The sequence below is a fragment of the Trichoplusia ni genome, chromosome 2 (genome assembly GCF_003590095.1).
Source record: "Trichoplusia ni isolate ovarian cell line Hi5 chromosome 2, tn1, whole genome shotgun sequence".
NCBI lineage: Eukaryota > Metazoa > Arthropoda > Insecta > Lepidoptera > Noctuidae > Trichoplusia > Trichoplusia ni.
This window is the reverse complement of record NC_039479.1, coordinates 16,354,436-16,372,790: the sequence shown is the minus strand read 5'-3', so window position 1 is coordinate 16,372,790 and position 18,355 is coordinate 16,354,436. Positions and strand designations below refer to the sequence as shown.

Sequence of the window (18,355 nt, the reverse complement as noted above, 5' to 3'; positions counted from 1 at the left end):
CGTTAAAGCATCACGTAACAACTCATTCGGTTATCGGTATCGGTAAAAACACCTACAATTTTATAGCCTATTTCTCTCCCGCTGGTTTCATATAAAACTTGTGAGCGACCACAGCTTTGCTTAATCACTTATAACAAACAAATCATACAAGCAATCAAAAACATTTCATGGTTATAATCTAGTTTACATTCTTTTAACATTAAGGAGTCGTAAAAATCAAAATTTTATTAGCGAAATTGAGTAGCTCCATTAAAACAACTTACCTACCGAAGATTATAACTAATATAGAAGACTTTACGACTCCTTACAATATTTACATTCGCCATAATTATTTACAAACTGATTTTCTAATGAATTATTAATGTTCAATACTTTAATAGATTAAGTGGGTAATAAATAATATCTGTTATGAACATTTAATAAATAAGTGGATAACTTCTTGGTATAAAGTGACGTAAAATGGATATTAATATGGTAATTTGATGAACTGTACCTCTAGAAATAACAATGCTATCTTCCTGTACCTAATATAAGGCATTGGAACATTACGTTAGGTTTTGTTTATTGAACATATTATGATTATTCTGTATGGGAAAATATCTGGTCTGGTGCTTAAACAAAATACATACTTCATATTGACGATTGCATTGACGCAGGTGAATTGACACCTCCTTAAATGGAAAGTATTTACGTCTATAATATTAAAAAACCAAATAGTGACGTACATAAATGACTCCACAATAAGAGAACTGGGGATATTTTTCCTTTTAAAAAGAAAGAAATTTAACCATCAAATTGTGACTGGCAAAATCCAATTCAATAAAAAAAAAATCATAATCATCATAAAATTATTAAAACAGCAAATAAAAGACGGTTCGAATTTCAAAACAAGGAACCATTTCGTTTTCTCTGCAAGGAAATTCAAGTAGACGTTCAAAAACAGAACAAAACATAATGGTTGCAATCTATTTGTGTCCATAACATCACATCAAAAATTATAATTAACATTGTATGTATAGCCATACGGTTCCTAAACGGAAGGCCTCACGCGGCGGCAAACTCTCCGGGAGTCTCGTCACTCCGAACAATCCATACAACTGTCTACAATCACATATGTGCACGTGTATGAACAAAAAATATCCCAATGACACGCAACTGAAAGCAGATAGTTGTAGTTAAATTAGTATCAATCATTGTTTCTTGGCAATCATTGACGTGACGTGGTTTACTTTATTCAAGCACGATAGGCAACATTACTATTAGCATCGTTAAGCTAGTTTTACTTGTATTGTTTTTTTTTAATTTTTGTCTTGTCCGCACGGATATACGAGTGATGAGGTGCTTGCAGCTTTTATGTGAGCATGGGACAAACATTTGTTCGATCAAATTTTTTTTTTATTGTGTTTTTTATCGTTCTTTATGGATTTCTTTTTGACTTTCTTCTTGTTTCTTAACCGATTTGCAGACAGAGTAGAGTGTTGTTTTTTTACTAAACTGATAGCCAAATAAATTCTCTAAGGACCACGCCTTTTTGCCTTCCTGGATAAAATAAGTAAAACATCGTCTGTGTGGTTCGCAGATAAAGGTAGTTAATACAGTAATCTATAACCTGCTCCGGGTCATGGTTCATACCAAGAGATAACAAACAAGAGAATCCCTGTTCTTATAAATGTTAATATATTTTATAGTATAATTGTACAACAAGGAAAATCGTGCCGATAGTGAACAGGAAGATAAATCCCGGAAAAGCAAGGAGGTCACCGGATGCGAACCCCCACTTCCCCTCCACCCTCCACACTTCCGGTCTCTTTACTTCCGTGCTTAACCTTTCACGCATTAGGCTGAATATAAAAATACAATTGCATGGAAACATACGGACTTATGTTAACATAAAGTACCAGTTTTTTTGCGCAATGGTTAACATTCTAATGTACACTTGATTTCCATCCTTTTTCCTGTTTATTAGATAAATAACAACGTTGAGTATATCTATAAACAATAAATCTATAAATAAACTACGCTTGTTATTTTTTGACGCATTTACCTTAGCTAGTTAGCACATTGTAGATAAGTATTTTTTTAGATAACTGGCAACAGGTGCCAAATTTTGAAGGAAAAATGAAAAATAATTCTGTTTAAAGCAAATGAATGTCTGAATAATAAAAAGTTTTATTCTACAATCAGATGTTATGAATTAAATAGCCTATTACAAGTACTTGTTATTTTTAGTCAAAACTGATATTTTTCTTGCCAGGAAGAGCCTTTTTTAAACTCAGAAGGTAATAAAAACAACAAAATAGGAAGCTTAATTAAAATCATTATCCTCTTTACAAATATAGTCGTAAATCAGATAAGAAATATGATAGTCACGACGTTTGACGTAGATCGTCCACTCCACTGTATCTGAATCATCAATTAACGATTATTACTAATAAATAATAAAACGTCAAAATATCAATTGAATTTATCAATAACACGTGCGTGGATCAAAATAATCAAATGCATCAATTTCATTATAATTCTTTTGTTTTTAATTTCTATTGACAACTTACGTCAGTCAAAAATATTGTTTCATATATTCATACTTCGTTATCAGTTCGTTCATATAGCGAAACCCGTAGGCTGTTCATATTTAATCAATTTTATAAACACACCATAAGCCTTCTTCAGTCTTTTGATAAAGTAAGCAACCACGGTATTTTTAATAACAAGCTGTCAGAAATAAAGAACGGTAAAAAAAAAGTACAGGTCACTCATAAGTTACTTTCAATACATTTTGCAGGAAGATCTATTGAATCCATTAAGCTCGTGCCAAAAGGATCGTAAAATTCAAACTGCATTTAAAAGCATATGACATTCGATTCCAATGCGAGTACCCAAGCAGCAGTGCATGAAAAGAAGCAAAGAAGAATCAAAGCGATCATTGACTACGTAAGCGGTGTAAGTTACAAGCCTTTACTGTCTCGATTCGATTTAGCGTGAAAACATTTTGAAGATGCACGTCGTGGGTTCGTCTTACATTTTTCTTATTAAGGAAGCCTTTATCAGTGTGCTATTTGATACTCTGCATTACGCTGTAGGCAGCTGGCGCCTACCGCTTCCGTAAAATGGGCGCATTCGACTCCAATCACGGAATTCGATCTTTTGTTGATGGAGGCGAGATTTCTGCATGTATCTGACAGGGTGATCTGCGTTGTCTCGTGCGCCTGTCATCTTCATCGGTAACCCGAGACGTGGGCAGGCTTTTGTGGTGGCCGTACAATGGCCAGCTTGTGCCTTAAACTGTACGATAAAGATTTCAGATTGTCATCCTCATCAGTCCCCGAGACTACCTGACGTATTAATTTGCCAGATGAAGTCGGATATCAAGTATTGGTTGAACAAATTGAAGAATGTTCCCTCTACGAAACGATGCAAGAAACAAATGAAATGTAGGTAGTAATGTGTGAAATGAATAAGTGCAGGCAATATAATTAGGAACTGCAATAACTGTACGAAATCGATAAATCGTGTATTGCGAACAAAGCTGGCGCGTACTGTCGGGTAGTCGACATGCGCCCTACATGCATAATGCGCGGTGTTACGGCGCGTTACGTGTGCTGCGCGGGCGCAGGCCGTTATGCAAGCGGCGCGGAACCGGCCGTGAGAAGCAGCGCAACACCTGTAATACACCGCGCTGCTAAACGCGCATGAGCACGCTTGCAAGCCGCCTAACGGCAGCAAACCTCGTTATAACTACCACTGATCAGCCATTGTGAAATCACGTCATTGAATTAATTATACACTACTAGCCTTATAAAGTTTAGAAACGGTTCCAGATTGCCATAATTATTGTCGCTATGTATTAGCACTGCGGAAGTCAAAGAATCGCGGCGACATTTCGATGTAGAAACCGAAAATTATTGAAATAAGAACGGATATTCAGCGACGACGTATCATGACCTGAAATGTTATTCATAAACCACCCAGAAGTGTATCTAAATAAAACTAATAATACCACGGTGATTTGTCATAATCCGTTAAGGAGCTTTGGAGTTATTTAATCCTTTAAATAAATAAAAGTCAACCAAATCCGTTTCATAACGCCGTAAATAAATACACAAAACAAATTCAAATTAAGCAGGCACCTACTTTTTTTGGGAGTGGGTTAATTACATACTAGAGATTTCTGCACAAATTTAGAATCTACAAGACCTAAATTTGACCTACATAATGCAATAGTTAATGTTGTCTAAGTCATTTCAGTCACTACATATTCTAGAGTTAAACATTTTGCAATATTTGTGCTTCAATATGGCTTCTCTCAAAATATTGTCATTGTGATGCTGCCTCAAGCTTTACCAATACTCTGAAGCTCAAATATCAGCGCAGCAACAAAAGCGTTAGAAATACGTATCGTCGCCAGACGCCAAAAAATACTTGTAAAGTAGACGTGTATGTTGAACAAACATGTGCGATGCAGTTCCTTAAAAAACTTGGTGGCCTGAAAAAAAAACGAAAAAAAAGACACTCGAATACTGAAGCTTGCCCGCCTGACAGGAAATATGATATTTTATTTTGGGCGTGGGATCAAACCGAGTCGATAATTTGTGTTCCGAATAGAACATCAGAAGCAACGGTGAAATTAAATTGTTGAAAACGTTTTATGTTAAGTATAATAAAGAAGAAGCGAGTCCTCAACAATAATAAAATGCCTTTGAACATATCTGAATAGGTAAGACGTCGGTGTTTCAAAGAAAGTGTCACTAGATAATATTTTTATAGAATGACACACATTATAATAGGAATAGTTTTTGGTTTTGGTGACAGTTTAATTAAGAAGCATCGCGCGGTGAATACACTCTTCCTTGTTACTGTTTTCATGGCCCTTTGTCCTACTTTTATCTAAACGTGTGGAAGAATTTATATTCAGAGCAGGCTCTCGAAGTAAGAGATGAAAACTGGATATTTACGTTACTTCCAAGCTGCAAAGATGTATGAATTAAACGGTATAATGAAGAGGAGACATAAAAACCAAGCTTAACTTAAAAATTAAAAATAAAGATTTCATCGACACAACTGGCCTAGGAAGAAGATAGAGCAGCACCAATTTAAAACGTAAACACTTAACTAGACTTGATTAATATAATCTGAGTAGGTACCATACAAGTGTAGAGAGATGTCCGGCGCGGGGCGTGAAGGGGGCAGGAGCGGGGAGGGGCAGCGTACGAATCAATATCAATCAGCATCAATCAGCTCCCGGAAGCCTTGTAGTTGGACCAACTGATTGTTCGGCCGCGATGATGCGTGCTACAAATTCACATGTTTATTTATCAACTAGCCATTTCCCTGTTTAAGACTTTTTGCCTCACATAGAAGACGTTTTTTTGGTTCAATGACTTTCGGCAACCTTCGCGAATTTTTCCCTAACATCACAAAAAGTGTGCAATTAGGAGGTTGGCAAATCTTTCTTCCTTCCTCAATAAGATGAAGAAGCAGATATATTTTCCTACTTTGATCGCGATTAATAATAATCCAGGTATATTCATTATTATAAAGTTTGCGAGACAGACAATCTTCCTTATAATATTATGTACCCAACAATAACGGATTGCTTTCACTTAATTGCTTGAAATTTGATGTTGATATATTTGAGAAGCATTTTAAGATTTGCTGAAATACAAATATGACACACCCACTTACACAAACAGTGTATTACACGTACGTGAGCTATACGTTTTAGTATGTGTTAAGGCGACGTTATACGTACCAAAGATAATCAACGTAAGTACCTAATCTATTAGATCTTCTCTGTAACATGAAATACGGCATCAGTGTCCAAAGCGGTTCTGTTCCGCCGGTCCGGTCGGTTAACGGCACATTTAATACAAGTAAATCATTTTACGATTTCTATCTCCCACAAAGTCCCTTCTAATAGTAATGGCTATTCGCAAAGGCAACCAAGTATAAAATTCGAATAAGACAAAACTCCTTAAATGTTATCTGTCAGGGAGTATTTTAGCTCGGAAGATAACAAATTGTTTACAATGATTTGAATATTTCTTTAGTACGCCCACCGAGATTAGAGTTACTTCCAGTCATAAAGATACCTGAAACGTGGTTGGTACTTAAGTACAGCAGTTACGTAACGACGCAGTGGTGCTAAAGTGCTCCTTATATGTTAATATGGCACATGACGGTGTCGTTGCGCCTATAAAATCGTCTGAAGTGTAAACACACGTAAATATCGCGCCACACGCACTCGTAAAATCTATTTCTCGCGCTATTGCGGCTCGTAGGCACTATACAAATAATTTTATTCAGACGACAATCAACATTAAAACAAAAATATCACCAGAACTGATTTATAAACAGAACGGGTTAAATCTTCCATTACGTAGCCGTCGTAGTCGGATACCTGGTAGTGCTACGTACGCAGGTAAATAGCTCTTGTATCGATCTATGTACCAGTTTATTATAAGAAGGAATTTGTGTGCGTTAATGCAGGTATTTTTGTAATCCGTTTCAGTACTTTCTTGTTCCGAAGCGAAAACAGAATTGCTGCAACACCCACGTTTTTCGAAGTGTTTAAAAATAAGGCGTCTGTTCAGTATGAGATCGTTGATGAAACGGCTAAGAATATGTTGGCTGGGTTATTCATCAAAGACTCTCGTGTAATAGTTTTTACCTACGGTTTGTGGACAAAGGAGTGAGTCATCGCCATGGTTATTAGGCCTAATATTATAGAGGCGCGCGACGCCGCCGCCGCCGCCTCGCTGCATGCCTGTCGCGACGCAGACGATGCTTGACTCTTGATTCACTTTGATTGCTATTCCAAGTCATGCGACGTTCTTAAGATAAACGACACGATTGACGCAAGTATTAAGGAAATTGTATGAATAGTTTATTAGAATCCGAACAAGGAAATTCTTCAATTTAAATATATTCTCCCTTAGTGCTGTCAGGAATTTCCCTATCGAATTCAAGTAGCGTGTCTTGTGGCAGCTATTTAAATTGTCAAGAGTTTAGCAAGGATCCGCATACACCTTATTTCTTAACAAGACACAGTGAGTATTAGGTGGTGATAGATCTGCCTGATTCTGTATTCTCACTATCTTCTACGCATTGGTAGACCTTATGTATGCTTTATTTAGATGTTGATTAAAAAAATATTTTTGCAATAAATATTAAGGTCTTAAGTTGACTGACCGACCTTCTTATCGCCATGACATTGATACAAAAACTGACTATTTCGCTCGTGTGACATCCTACGCATTTCATTGGCAAAAAAGAATATTATAAATAGGTTATTTTTCACAATATCAGTTTTCAATAACACCCTTCGGTAGTTTTTTTCTGCCCGAAAATAATTTCAGCCAAACTCGTCATCAAGTAAAAAAAAACATTTGAAAAAGTTGGATATTTAACTTCAAGTCTTAGTAATGAACACTTTTACTTAATCCTTATAACAGGAAACATTTATCCTGCAGCTGAGCGACTGAAGACTGCCGCGAATTAACGATTGTCATTGACAACTGTCGCTTCCGAGACATGTAGCTCAATCACATTAATTAGTCCTATAGCTCTTAACAATGTACAGCAACTGGTTTCTCAGTCATCCGGGTTCCATAACATACCTACATAATAATAAAACTGATATTATTTAAAGCGACGATGACGCCAATACGATGTTCCACCGGACCAAGACAAGCTCACGTCTACGGTATTTTATTATACATTTACATTTATAACCAGTTATTCACAAATATTAAACAAATAAGAAAGAAAAATATATGTTTTGATGGGTGGCTTTAGAATATATTCTTTGTTTAAAGTCAGGGCAGAAAATCATCTGTGTGTTCATGACTATTTTTTTTCCTAGCATTGAGCGGCAATCGAGGGCTACTGCAAAGCGCTGTTTGAAATATTGCTGAGCAAAGTTTCGGAAGATCATCCCTAACAAGATAGCTACAGAAAAGTTTTTGAAAGCCTAAGCAGCTATGTGTTCCGGCCTGCCTCAATATTTGGAGATATCTTTATAATAGGCCTAAGAATGCTGATTTCTTAGGTTTTAGCAAATGTTTGCAATGTTAGTTATATAATGTGTAAAAAGATCTGTTTGCACGATTAATTACTTAAAATAGGATAGCACAAGCATCAGGAAAAACCGATTTCATCATGCGGTTGAAAAACAGATGCTAAAAAATAAACAACATTTATTACCTTAAGTTACCTACTTACTAGATTGTGTTTAATCATTTATTTGTGTTGTGGATTAAATACACGCATGAAGTCTATGAGCCCTGTTCATCAATAAACTATTAAATAAGTAAATCAATTAATTCAATAGTTACATGATTTATTGTTACATTACAGTTAAAAGTATCATAAAAAAACATTTACCATTATTACACTTACCATTTTTTTCCAAATACGTACCGACACATTTTGTTCTATTTTTTCCATTTTATAGCATGATTATTAGCCTTCACTTGCGGGGGGCGAAATATAATTTAAAAATTTGATCTTCATTGGTATAGCAAAGTATCCAGTGACGTTATCTCTCATATGTTCAGTTGCTAATTGCAGATAGGCAGTGGCGCATGGTACGGGGGATATCTCACGAGGTTTTGCTCTTATCCGTACTTCTGATCTCAATCCTGTGGGCATCCAGAACCTGGTACGCGGGTAGCAGCGCCAACTGGCACCAAAGCGAGCAGTCTCCTCCCACAGCCCGCAAACATGCATATAGATAGGACGAGTGCTCGAATTCCAAACCCTGTTTCAAATTTTCGGTTATTATTACGGTGTACGGCTTATTCAATAGTAACACACAATGAGTAATTAGAATAAACTTCACAATCCACGTTACAATTTAGATAGACCATGACCCTAGAACCAGGTAGGGTACCTAATTTTAACACATTTCCGGGGTCGTTGGCTTTTTACAATAATTTTACATTTCAAATAGAAATTAACAAAACAAAGCACGCAATTTCATTAATCCATACGTACCTAGGTATCTACGAAAGCAGCAATTGAATAATACCTAATTTCCTGCTCGATTTTTATACCTGTTTTATATTTGGAATTGGAGAGAAAATCTCTCACCATAACTTTGAAACCACAGGTTCTGACTCCATAGTAATACATAAGGTGTCTGGGGCCCACGTTATCTGCAATGGGGACATTGGTACAGGAAGCGGTGGTCGTTTGACTTCATAGTGCACCAAGTGGTGAGTATTCAAATCCACTGGCTCGTATTTCTGTTTAACTTCTTCTCGTAATTCAGTAACGTGAATCTAAGGAAAAATGACAAACTCGGATGAATTTTACACGCGTTCATTTAGGTTCTCCTATCCCGCTATCTGTCTGCTTGTATTCAAGTCTTGCAAGTTGATTTTGATCCGCCTCCTGGTTTCCAAATAAGCTTAAGTTTTGACAGCTTAGGTATATTGCGTGACAAATGTGATAATACAATATAGTGATATAACAAAGAACTGATCTGATGCTGGAGCAGGAAGGTGGCCACGCTTAAACTTCATCGAGTTTACATTTAGAGAAAAATCGACTGATGAATGAATGATCGGATACCGCAGAGATTAAAACTATATTTTAAAATCATGTGTATAAACTCTATCGGGGATTCCCTGATGAGTGTGCTAATATATTAATTCACAGTCCTAAACAAATTTGTCAGTGACTCTGCCCTACTAAATATCACTAAGTATTCGCGAAAATTTCTTGATGTATTTTAAGTTATTGTAAGTTCAAACAGAGCACAGAGTTGTATTTTAAGTTGAAACAGAGCACGGTGAGATAAAGCCGTAAGTTAAAATGGAACCTTTTCTTTAGCAGGGCAGACAACTGAAAACATCAATGACTTTTTTTGTCACCCTCTCTTGGAAGGAAAGTTTTAGAGCAGAATTGGCCATTTCCACTGACCACATTTCTCACATCAGTCGAATTTGATTGTGCTTCTTTCAAATATTTAATGGCATTATATGCAGCATTTTATTAAGAAAACATTTTTCTAAAACCTACCTTTTTTCTCTGATGTTTTACCTTGTGTGCAGTTATTTTTTTCCGAGGATTTAGAACAATCATTGGCGGCAGCCCCGGTCCTGGGCTTTTTGGTTCTTCACTTGCTTGTTCTACAGCAGCTTCCTCCCCAACCGCTTCAGCAACCATCTGCTTCGACGTCATTGTAAGAATTTCTATAAATTTACATTTTGTATGAAAACTGGATTGATTGTTTGGCTGTTTATTTACAAATGTTTGAATGACGTCCGAATTTCAAATTACAGATAAAATTACCTACAGGTTATCAAGATGAACTAAAATAAGTGCAACCAACCTCTTTACTGCTTTCCTAGATATGCTCACAAAAATAGAAATCTATTGTAAATAAAATAATTTTAGCATAAAAATCGCTATAATAAATATCATGAACGAAGGCCAAATAACGTAGATAGATAAATTCAGTGGTTTAGTATGCTAGACTTTAGGATTTTTTACGTAGAACAGTGGAAATAGAATCAAACAGTGGAAATAAATGTGTTTAGCACAGCATACGTCGTTCTTTACCTCATTTACGTCTCTATGAAGTCAAACATGGCGTTAAACCATCTGTATCTAATGAATCCAATATACAACCGATGGTAAATAGTCAATAAGTGGTAAAATATACGCTATTTCAAGCTAGCATACATTTACTCGCCAAACGGGCTGTGGTTGAAGTAGATGTATAATAATGTATTCCTATTCGCTTCATGTAATCTCGCACACTTGCCAAATGCGGATGGTTTTCAAATGATTGCTTTACCTGACTTCTGTCGCATGCTGATGGTGCCATCTGCATTGATTCTTGGATAGGCAGGACTGATGCCAATAGAGTAAGACCACAAGTATCAGATAAGATTTATTGCAGGATATTCTCAGTGGATTAAAATCGATCTCAGTGGCGTGCACTTGGAGAGGCCTATGTCCAGCAGTGGACTGCAATAGGCTGATGATGATGATGATTCTTAACAAAAACGATTTTCTTTTAGTCTGTCATAGTTTGCCTAATAGACCTATTGCTCCGGTTTCTCCGAAAAGAGGTTATGAATTATTAGTGCGTAAGTTTAAATTACGAGATTTACCTTAAGATTACAAGTGAGTAATGTCATAATAGTATTTTTTTCATTCTTTCATAAGAATATATTAGCAAGGTTACTCTACTTTCCACTAAACTCACACACAGGTTGTAACAATCCAAAATAATTGTGGCCTCAAAAACGGACAGTAAAATTCGACCTTATGCCATTGACATAAGGTGCTATTAATATGCACCTCACCACATAAAGTACTAAGTATTTGACCTTCCTTACTAAGGGTTCACTGAAGTTACATTTACACGGATGAAGCGGAAGCCGTCATTCAGCGCACATTTCCGAACCGAAGTCAAACGGAGATTGTTTCTATCAGTAAAAACTAATTAACATTTGCCCTTTATGGGGTCAGGGAGGGGTCACAAGGTTACACTGTTATACGTCGAAGATTTCAATTACGAAGATTATTTTTCAATTTAGGAAATAAACAAATGCATGTCGTTACGGCATTTTCAGTATTATTAATTGGGGATACAGAACTCTAAATTGGAAAACCAATTTTGTGCAGATATTAAAAAAGGTTGGCAATGCGTTCGCTGCGTACCTACTCGCCACGAAAAACCCAACGAGGAAAAAGAAAACTTAGTAAATATTTTATCAGATGCCATTAATTACTAGGCATGCCCACTATGTAAATCATACTGTAAAAAGTCTCTATATGCACTGCACTCTAACATTAGAGTTAGTTTGCTTCATTGTCTATAAAGCGATAATAAATACAGTAAAAGTGTTTGCCTGCTTCGTAAATCTAGTTAATAATAAGCCATATAAATTAGACGACACGATTGTGGAATCGTGCACTCGAAGTCGGGAATATAGTTAATGCATACTTAAATGACGCTTTTCCGTATTAGTCGATCCCGATAAATACTCGTGAGTACGTGTATCGGTATCGCCCAACTAGTTCCGGGCCGAAGCGGAGTCCTCAATCAACCTCACGAAATGACATTAACAATACTTATAGTTAATGCAGTCCATATGGGCAAGAGTCACTTAATATTGAACTGGTGTGGTGTGTAATATTGTGTCGTGAAAGCCGTTGGTAAGACACGGTTGCGCAGTCGCCGCGACGCGTGACGGCGGCTCCCGAGGGAGCGGAAGTCTTGCGCACTTCCGCTGGCCGGCGCACACGCCGGAGATCCGGTCCACTTGTACTATCACGACGTTCCACCAACTAGCTTTAAATTACAATACTTTTGTGATTACACCGACAGGCTCAACAGCCGTACATTCTTTGGTTACAAAGACCTGTGACTGCGAAGGATAAAATGATGTGATTTCCATTTTGATTCATCTTTAGATCTATCGTTAAAGAAGTGAGTAGAATGGTTGTTGCCAGGAGATCTAAAAAAAAACGATCTGAAGGAAGTTAGAACGTAATATATTAATTTTAACCACACACTGACTTAACTATGTTAATATAAACTGTACTTATTAAACATACGTAAAAAAAACTCAGACCAGTTTTTTTGCCCATATTGTTACTATGCCGGAAAAGATTATGTTTTTAATTCCGTACACGGAAGTAGTGGGAAATATTTTAGATTGTAGTACTAAAAATACGCTTAAGGAAGTTGAAGTAGTCAGAACAAATGAAACATTATTAAGTATTTATCTAACTAAAGTTACTGCCAAACAAGAACATGGAACAATAAGGTTCTTGTTATTTTATACTATAAGTTAAAACATTTGTCTTCACCTAAAAGCTATAAATTAAACACATGGTTTGAATTACAACCGATAAATGTCTGCTATCATGAAACAAATATGTAGGGGAAGGCCGTTTATATACAACAGACAATCTCGAACTGGGTTCGGCTGTGCTACAATCTTCTCAACGGATGAGTACCATATTGAACTTTGTTGAATGTGACTAATTAGTAAAATATTGGTTTACAATCGGTACGGAAAAACTAAGAAGTAAGTACCTAAGTAAGTTGGTGGTGGTGAGGCAACGTTTATACACAATAGTGAAGCCATTATGAACCTAGATTAGTAAATATTAAGTAACTAAGATAGTCTATTTACTGTTACAAAAACAAATCATCATGAACGTTGTTGGTTGTTTTGTTAAAAACTTTGGACTCGTTTTGCCGTTAAAAACGATAAATTTCAAACAGAAAATTATAGAGAAATTGTAACTATTTTTAGTTTTCATACCCAGACAACCCCCAGTTGTCCACTTAAAAGCTGGATTGGACATTCAAATAACATTTACTCTAGTATAGAATTACATAGGGCGTGGTCCCTAATTAAACCGGTTGAAATACACCTGACTTCATACGAAGCATGTTTATCGTACTTTTTTATTACTTACAAGCTATTAAACGCATCGGACGCCAGAGGCTCTCTGTATGCAAGCCGTGTCTTTGCAGCTACCGTGTGGCTAGACGATACTATACCTTTATACCTAGTAATACACCAGTCTGGACTCAAAGTATTAGTTAGGTAAGTATTCACTATTAATCTCATTTACTTTAAACAAAGATTTCTGTCAGTAGATCTTCTTAAAAGCGGGGTATGTCATTGCTTCAAGAAACGCCTGACACAGTCTGGCCTTTGAAATAACAAAACAAAGACACCCATAGCAACAGAACCAGTATTAACGTTTTTTAAAACCTTATCAAACCCTGTAGGTAGGTTGTAACCCAAGCTCCCATCCACGTTACGCTGCTCACATAACTTACACACATAACTAATAAATATCGTCGTGAGTAATCACATAACGTTGTAATCAGTTTTGTTAGGAATAAAAGCGTTCCCGTGTAGACTAAACAATGAGATCAGCTGGACCTATTGCGGTTAGGCGTTAACGTCGGCTATTTACTCGACAAAGACATCGATTCTATTCGGCCCGCCGCGGTCTTGTTCCAGTCTGTAAACAAGAGTCAAATTATCCCTGACTATTGTTATGAAGTCTGTAGCCACGTCTCATATTGAACGCGTTAAAAGTTTTATTTTTGATCAAACAATCAGGTATTTATGGAAAAATGCTCGTTTATAAAAATGTTCGTATGCGCGTTTTGACGCATGTCTGTCTGGTAACTGAGCGAACAAATTGAATGTCTGTCGAGATTATAATAGTGTCATTTACGGATAATAAGGACCTACATACATTACATATTTACATTTTCTGTATAGACTTAAATAAATGAAAGGAGTGTTTCCAATAGTAATGATATCATATTTAAGTACAAAGATTTCCCTCAAAATGGTATGACAGAAATCAATAAATCACGATGGAAGTGTTTTTCCGGGACAATTTAGAAACAGATGAGTAGTTCATTATGCGACATTGTTTTCAACGTTTCTGTCCTTCTTCCGTCGTAATGTTGATCACCTTGATTGATGGCACCCTTGACCGACATACCTCCATCCCAACAAACGTTGTTTCCATATTTATGTCACTTTTGCTCTCATTTAAATTTAAACAAGTTACTGTATCACATCAGGGATAGATTAACGCACCGATAGATTGATAAGAGCAGACCTTTTATGGATGTTGAGACTTGTGAGTTTGATTGGCAAATGGGCAAAGTTATGTTTTGCCCCAGTTTACTTTTGAACGGATTTCTAAGGTTTTGATCAGAAATCAGTGTTTTCCAAGAAAGTGATGAGGATTGAGGAGGTAAGGAGGGGAAGGGGGCAGATACAAGGTGAAGTAACGGATGAATGTCCGTGGGAACGGTCGTCACTTCCGCTCCGCTCTGCTCGCTCGCGCCTCGGCACTCTCAGCTATTTCCTTTACGTAGGGTGACCTCATATAATATTATTGAAGAATATTGAATATTGTTCACACAACTCGAGTATAATCCCATTATTGTTTCATGTTTCAATTGCTAATCTTCGTTGTATAAATTGACCCACATTGAATAAAGAAACATTGAGTGATTCATGAATCCTTATATAACTTAAAATGAATGTGACGAACTTGTTACAATTTATAGCAAAGATCTATTTTTTTTATTTATCATGACTATCATTATCCGTTATCTACCTTTATACTATCTCTTTAATTAATTTGCTGTATTTACTATAAAGGTGTCAGTTAACTTTTATATATTTAGTAGTAAGGATAAGATACGAAACAGATTGTCGGTTGACTGCGAGTTATATGTACCTAAAGTATATTAATGTATACTCCTGAATTGGCTTTACGTTTCTCTTCAGAGTTATCTTTTAAATAAGAAATACAAGCAACAATAATATGTCAACTTACAGAATTTATCATTTAATTTCATTGTATTGAAAAATATTATTGTCCAAATAGAATGAACTTTTGGACTGACGTTGTCCAACGAATAAATGAATACCATAGGCACCAGGCTAGTTGGTCACCAAGTAGGTTTCACTGAAGCGAAAACGTTTGGTTCCACTACATTTATTAACGGACCGTCTTAGTTGCACAACAGGATCGTGTCGCAATGTCCCCACTACGTTTCTCTGGAAATTTTGCAATATTTATCAATACCTATCGGCAAACGATACACTTCAGATACAGTTAACCTTGTTTACGAGAACGATGGCATTTCTTTATAAGTCTTGTCAATGAGAATATGACTTCTTTTATAAAGAAATAAAACTGAATATTGGATCCGTTTTATTTTGCGGACGCTATGCATGTGCAAGATTATCGAAGCAAGTTAAGTTTTAGTTGAATCAATTAAAAAACTAATACCTTAAGACACTTAACTATTTGTTATAAATGCTGTTTCCTTCCCTTTAGAATTCGAAGAACGCTATTAACCCCTAGAAAGATAGTCTGCGTAAAATTGACGCATGCATTCTTGAAATATTGCTCTCTCTTTCTAAATAGCGCGAATCCGTCGCTGTGCGTTTAGGACATCTCAGTCGCCGCTTGGAGCTCCCGTGAGGCGTGCTTGTCAATGCGGTAAGTGTCACTGATTTTGAACTATAACGACCGCGTGAGTCAAAATGACGCATGATTATCTTTTACGTGACTTTTAAGATTTAACTCATACGATAATTATATTGTTATTTCATGTTCTACTTACGTGATAACTTATTATATATATATTTTCTTGTTATAGATATCGTGACTAATATATAATAAAATGGGTAGTTCTTTAGACGATGAGCATATCCTCTCTGCTCTTCTGCAAAGCGATGACGAGCTTGTTGGTGAGGATTCTGACAGTGAAATATCAGATCACGTAAGTGAAGATGACGTCCAGAGCGATACAGAAGAAGCGTTTATAGATGAGGTACATGAAGTGCAGCCAACGTCAAGCGGTAGTGAAATATTAGACGAACAAAATGTTATTGAACAACCAGGTTCTTCATTGGCTTCTAACAAAATCTTGACCTTGCCACAGAGGACTATTAGAGGTAAGAATAAACATTGTTGGTCAACTTCAAAGTCCACGAGGCGTAGCCGAGTCTCTGCACTGAACATTGTCAGATCTCAAGAGGTCCGACGCGTATGTGCCGCAATATATATGACCACTTTTATGCTTCAAACTATTTTTTACTGATGAGATAATTTCGGAAATTGTAAAATGGACAAATGCTGAGATATCATTGAAACGTCGGGAATCTATGACAGGTGCTACATTTCGTGACACGAATGAAGATGAAATCTATGCTTTCTTTGGTATTCTGGTAATGACAGCAGTGAGAAAAGATAACCACATGTCCACAGATGACTCTTTGATCGATCTTTGTCAATGGTGTACGTCTCTGTAATGAGTCGTGATCGTTTTGATTTTTTGATACGATGTCTTAGAATGGATGACAAAGTATACGGCCACACTTCGAGAAAACGATGTATTTACTCCTGTTAGAAAAATATGGGATCTCTTTATCCATCAGTGCATACAAATTACACTCCAGGGGCTCATTTGACCATAGATGAACAGTTACTTGGTTTTGAGGACGGTGTCCGTTTAGGATGTATATCCCAAACAAGCCAAGTAAGTATGGAATAAAATCCTCATGATGTGTGACAGTGGTACAAAGTATATGATAATGGAATGCCTTATTTGGGAAGAGGAACACAGACCAACGGAGTACCACTCGGTGAATACTACGTGAAGGAGTTTATCAAAGCCTGTGCACGGTAGTTGTCGTAATATTACGTGTGACAATTGGTTCACCTCAATCCCTTTGGCAAAAACTTACTACAAGAACCGTATAAGTTAACCATTGTGGGAACCGTGCGATCAAACAAACGCGAGATACCGGAAGTACTGAAAACAGTCGCTCCAGGCCAGTGGGAAATCGATGTTTTGTTTTGACGGACCCCTTACTCTCGTCTCATATAAACCGAAGCCAGCTAAGATGGTATACTTATTATCATCTTGTGATGAGGATGCTTCTATCAACGAAAGTACCGGTAAACCGCAAATGGTTATGTATTATAATCAAACTAAAGGCGGAGTGGACACGCTAGACCAAATGTGTTCTGTGATGACCTGCAGTAGGAAGACGAATAGGTGGCCTATGGCATTATTGTACGGAATGATAAACATTGCTGCATAAATTCTTTTATTATATACAGCCATAATGTCAGTAGCAAGGGAGAAAAGGTTCAAAGTCGCAAAAAATTTATGAGAACCTTTACATGAGCCTGACGTCATCGTTTATGCGTAAGCGTTTAGAAGCTCCTACTTTGAAGAGATATTTGCGCGATAATATTCTAATATTTTGCCAAATGAAGTGCCTGGTACATCAGATGACAGTACTGAAGAGCCAGTAACGAAAAACGTACTTACTGTACTTACTGCCCTCTAAAATAAGGCGAAAGGCAAATGCATCGTGCAAAAAATGCAAAAAAGTTATTTGTCGAGAGCATAATATTGATATGTGCCAAAGTTGTTTCTGACTGACTAATAAGTATAATTTGTTTCTATTATGTATAAGTTAAGCTAATTACTTATTTTATAATACAACATGACTGTTTTTAAAGTACAAAATAAGTTTATTTTTGTAAAAGAGAGAATGTTTAAAAGTTTTGTTACTTTATAGAAGAAATTTTGAGTTTTTGTTTTTTTTTAATAAATAAATAAACATAAATAAATAGTTTGTTGAATTTATTATTAGTATGTAAGTGTAAATATAATAAAACTTAATATCTATTCAAATTAATAAATAAACCTCGATATACAGACCGATAAAACACATGCGTCAATTTTACGCATGATTATCTTTAACGTACGTCACAATATGATTATCTTTCTAGGGTTAACATACGTAGAATGTGT

The 18,355-nt window shown here is 36.3% G+C and overlaps 1 protein-coding gene across 1 annotated transcript; it reads right to left on the bottom strand.

The window, feature by feature from the left end:
• Positions 1 to 8,398: 8,398 nt before the first annotated feature.
• LOC113501127 lies at positions 8,399 to 10,289 on the bottom strand. Its single transcript, XM_026882157.1, has 3 exons — positions 10,045 to 10,289; positions 9,091 to 9,281; positions 8,399 to 8,758 (listed from the first exon to the last, which is right to left on the bottom strand). The coding sequence occupies exons 1-3, from the start codon at positions 10,183 to 10,185 to the stop codon at positions 8,461 to 8,463; spliced, it is 630 nt and encodes a 209-aa protein (XP_026737958.1). The 5' UTR covers positions 10,186 to 10,289; the 3' UTR covers positions 8,399 to 8,460.
• Positions 10,290 to 18,355: the final 8,066 nt, after the last annotated feature.

Bases quoted from the DNA above. Each gene is read 5' to 3' on its own strand.
- LOC113501127 (XM_026882157.1), bottom strand. From the start codon at position 10,185: ATGACGTCGAAGCAGATGGTTGCTGAAGCGGTTGGGGAGGAAGCTGCT. The intron at 9,282-10,044 runs GTAAAACATCAG...ATTTTTCCTTAG, and splicing joins AAAAAATAACTGCACACAAG to ATTCACGTTACTGAATTACG. The intron at 8,759-9,090 runs GTGAGAGATTTT...AATTTGAAACAG, and splicing joins CCTGTGGTTTCAAAGTTATG to GGTTTGGAATTCGAGCACTC.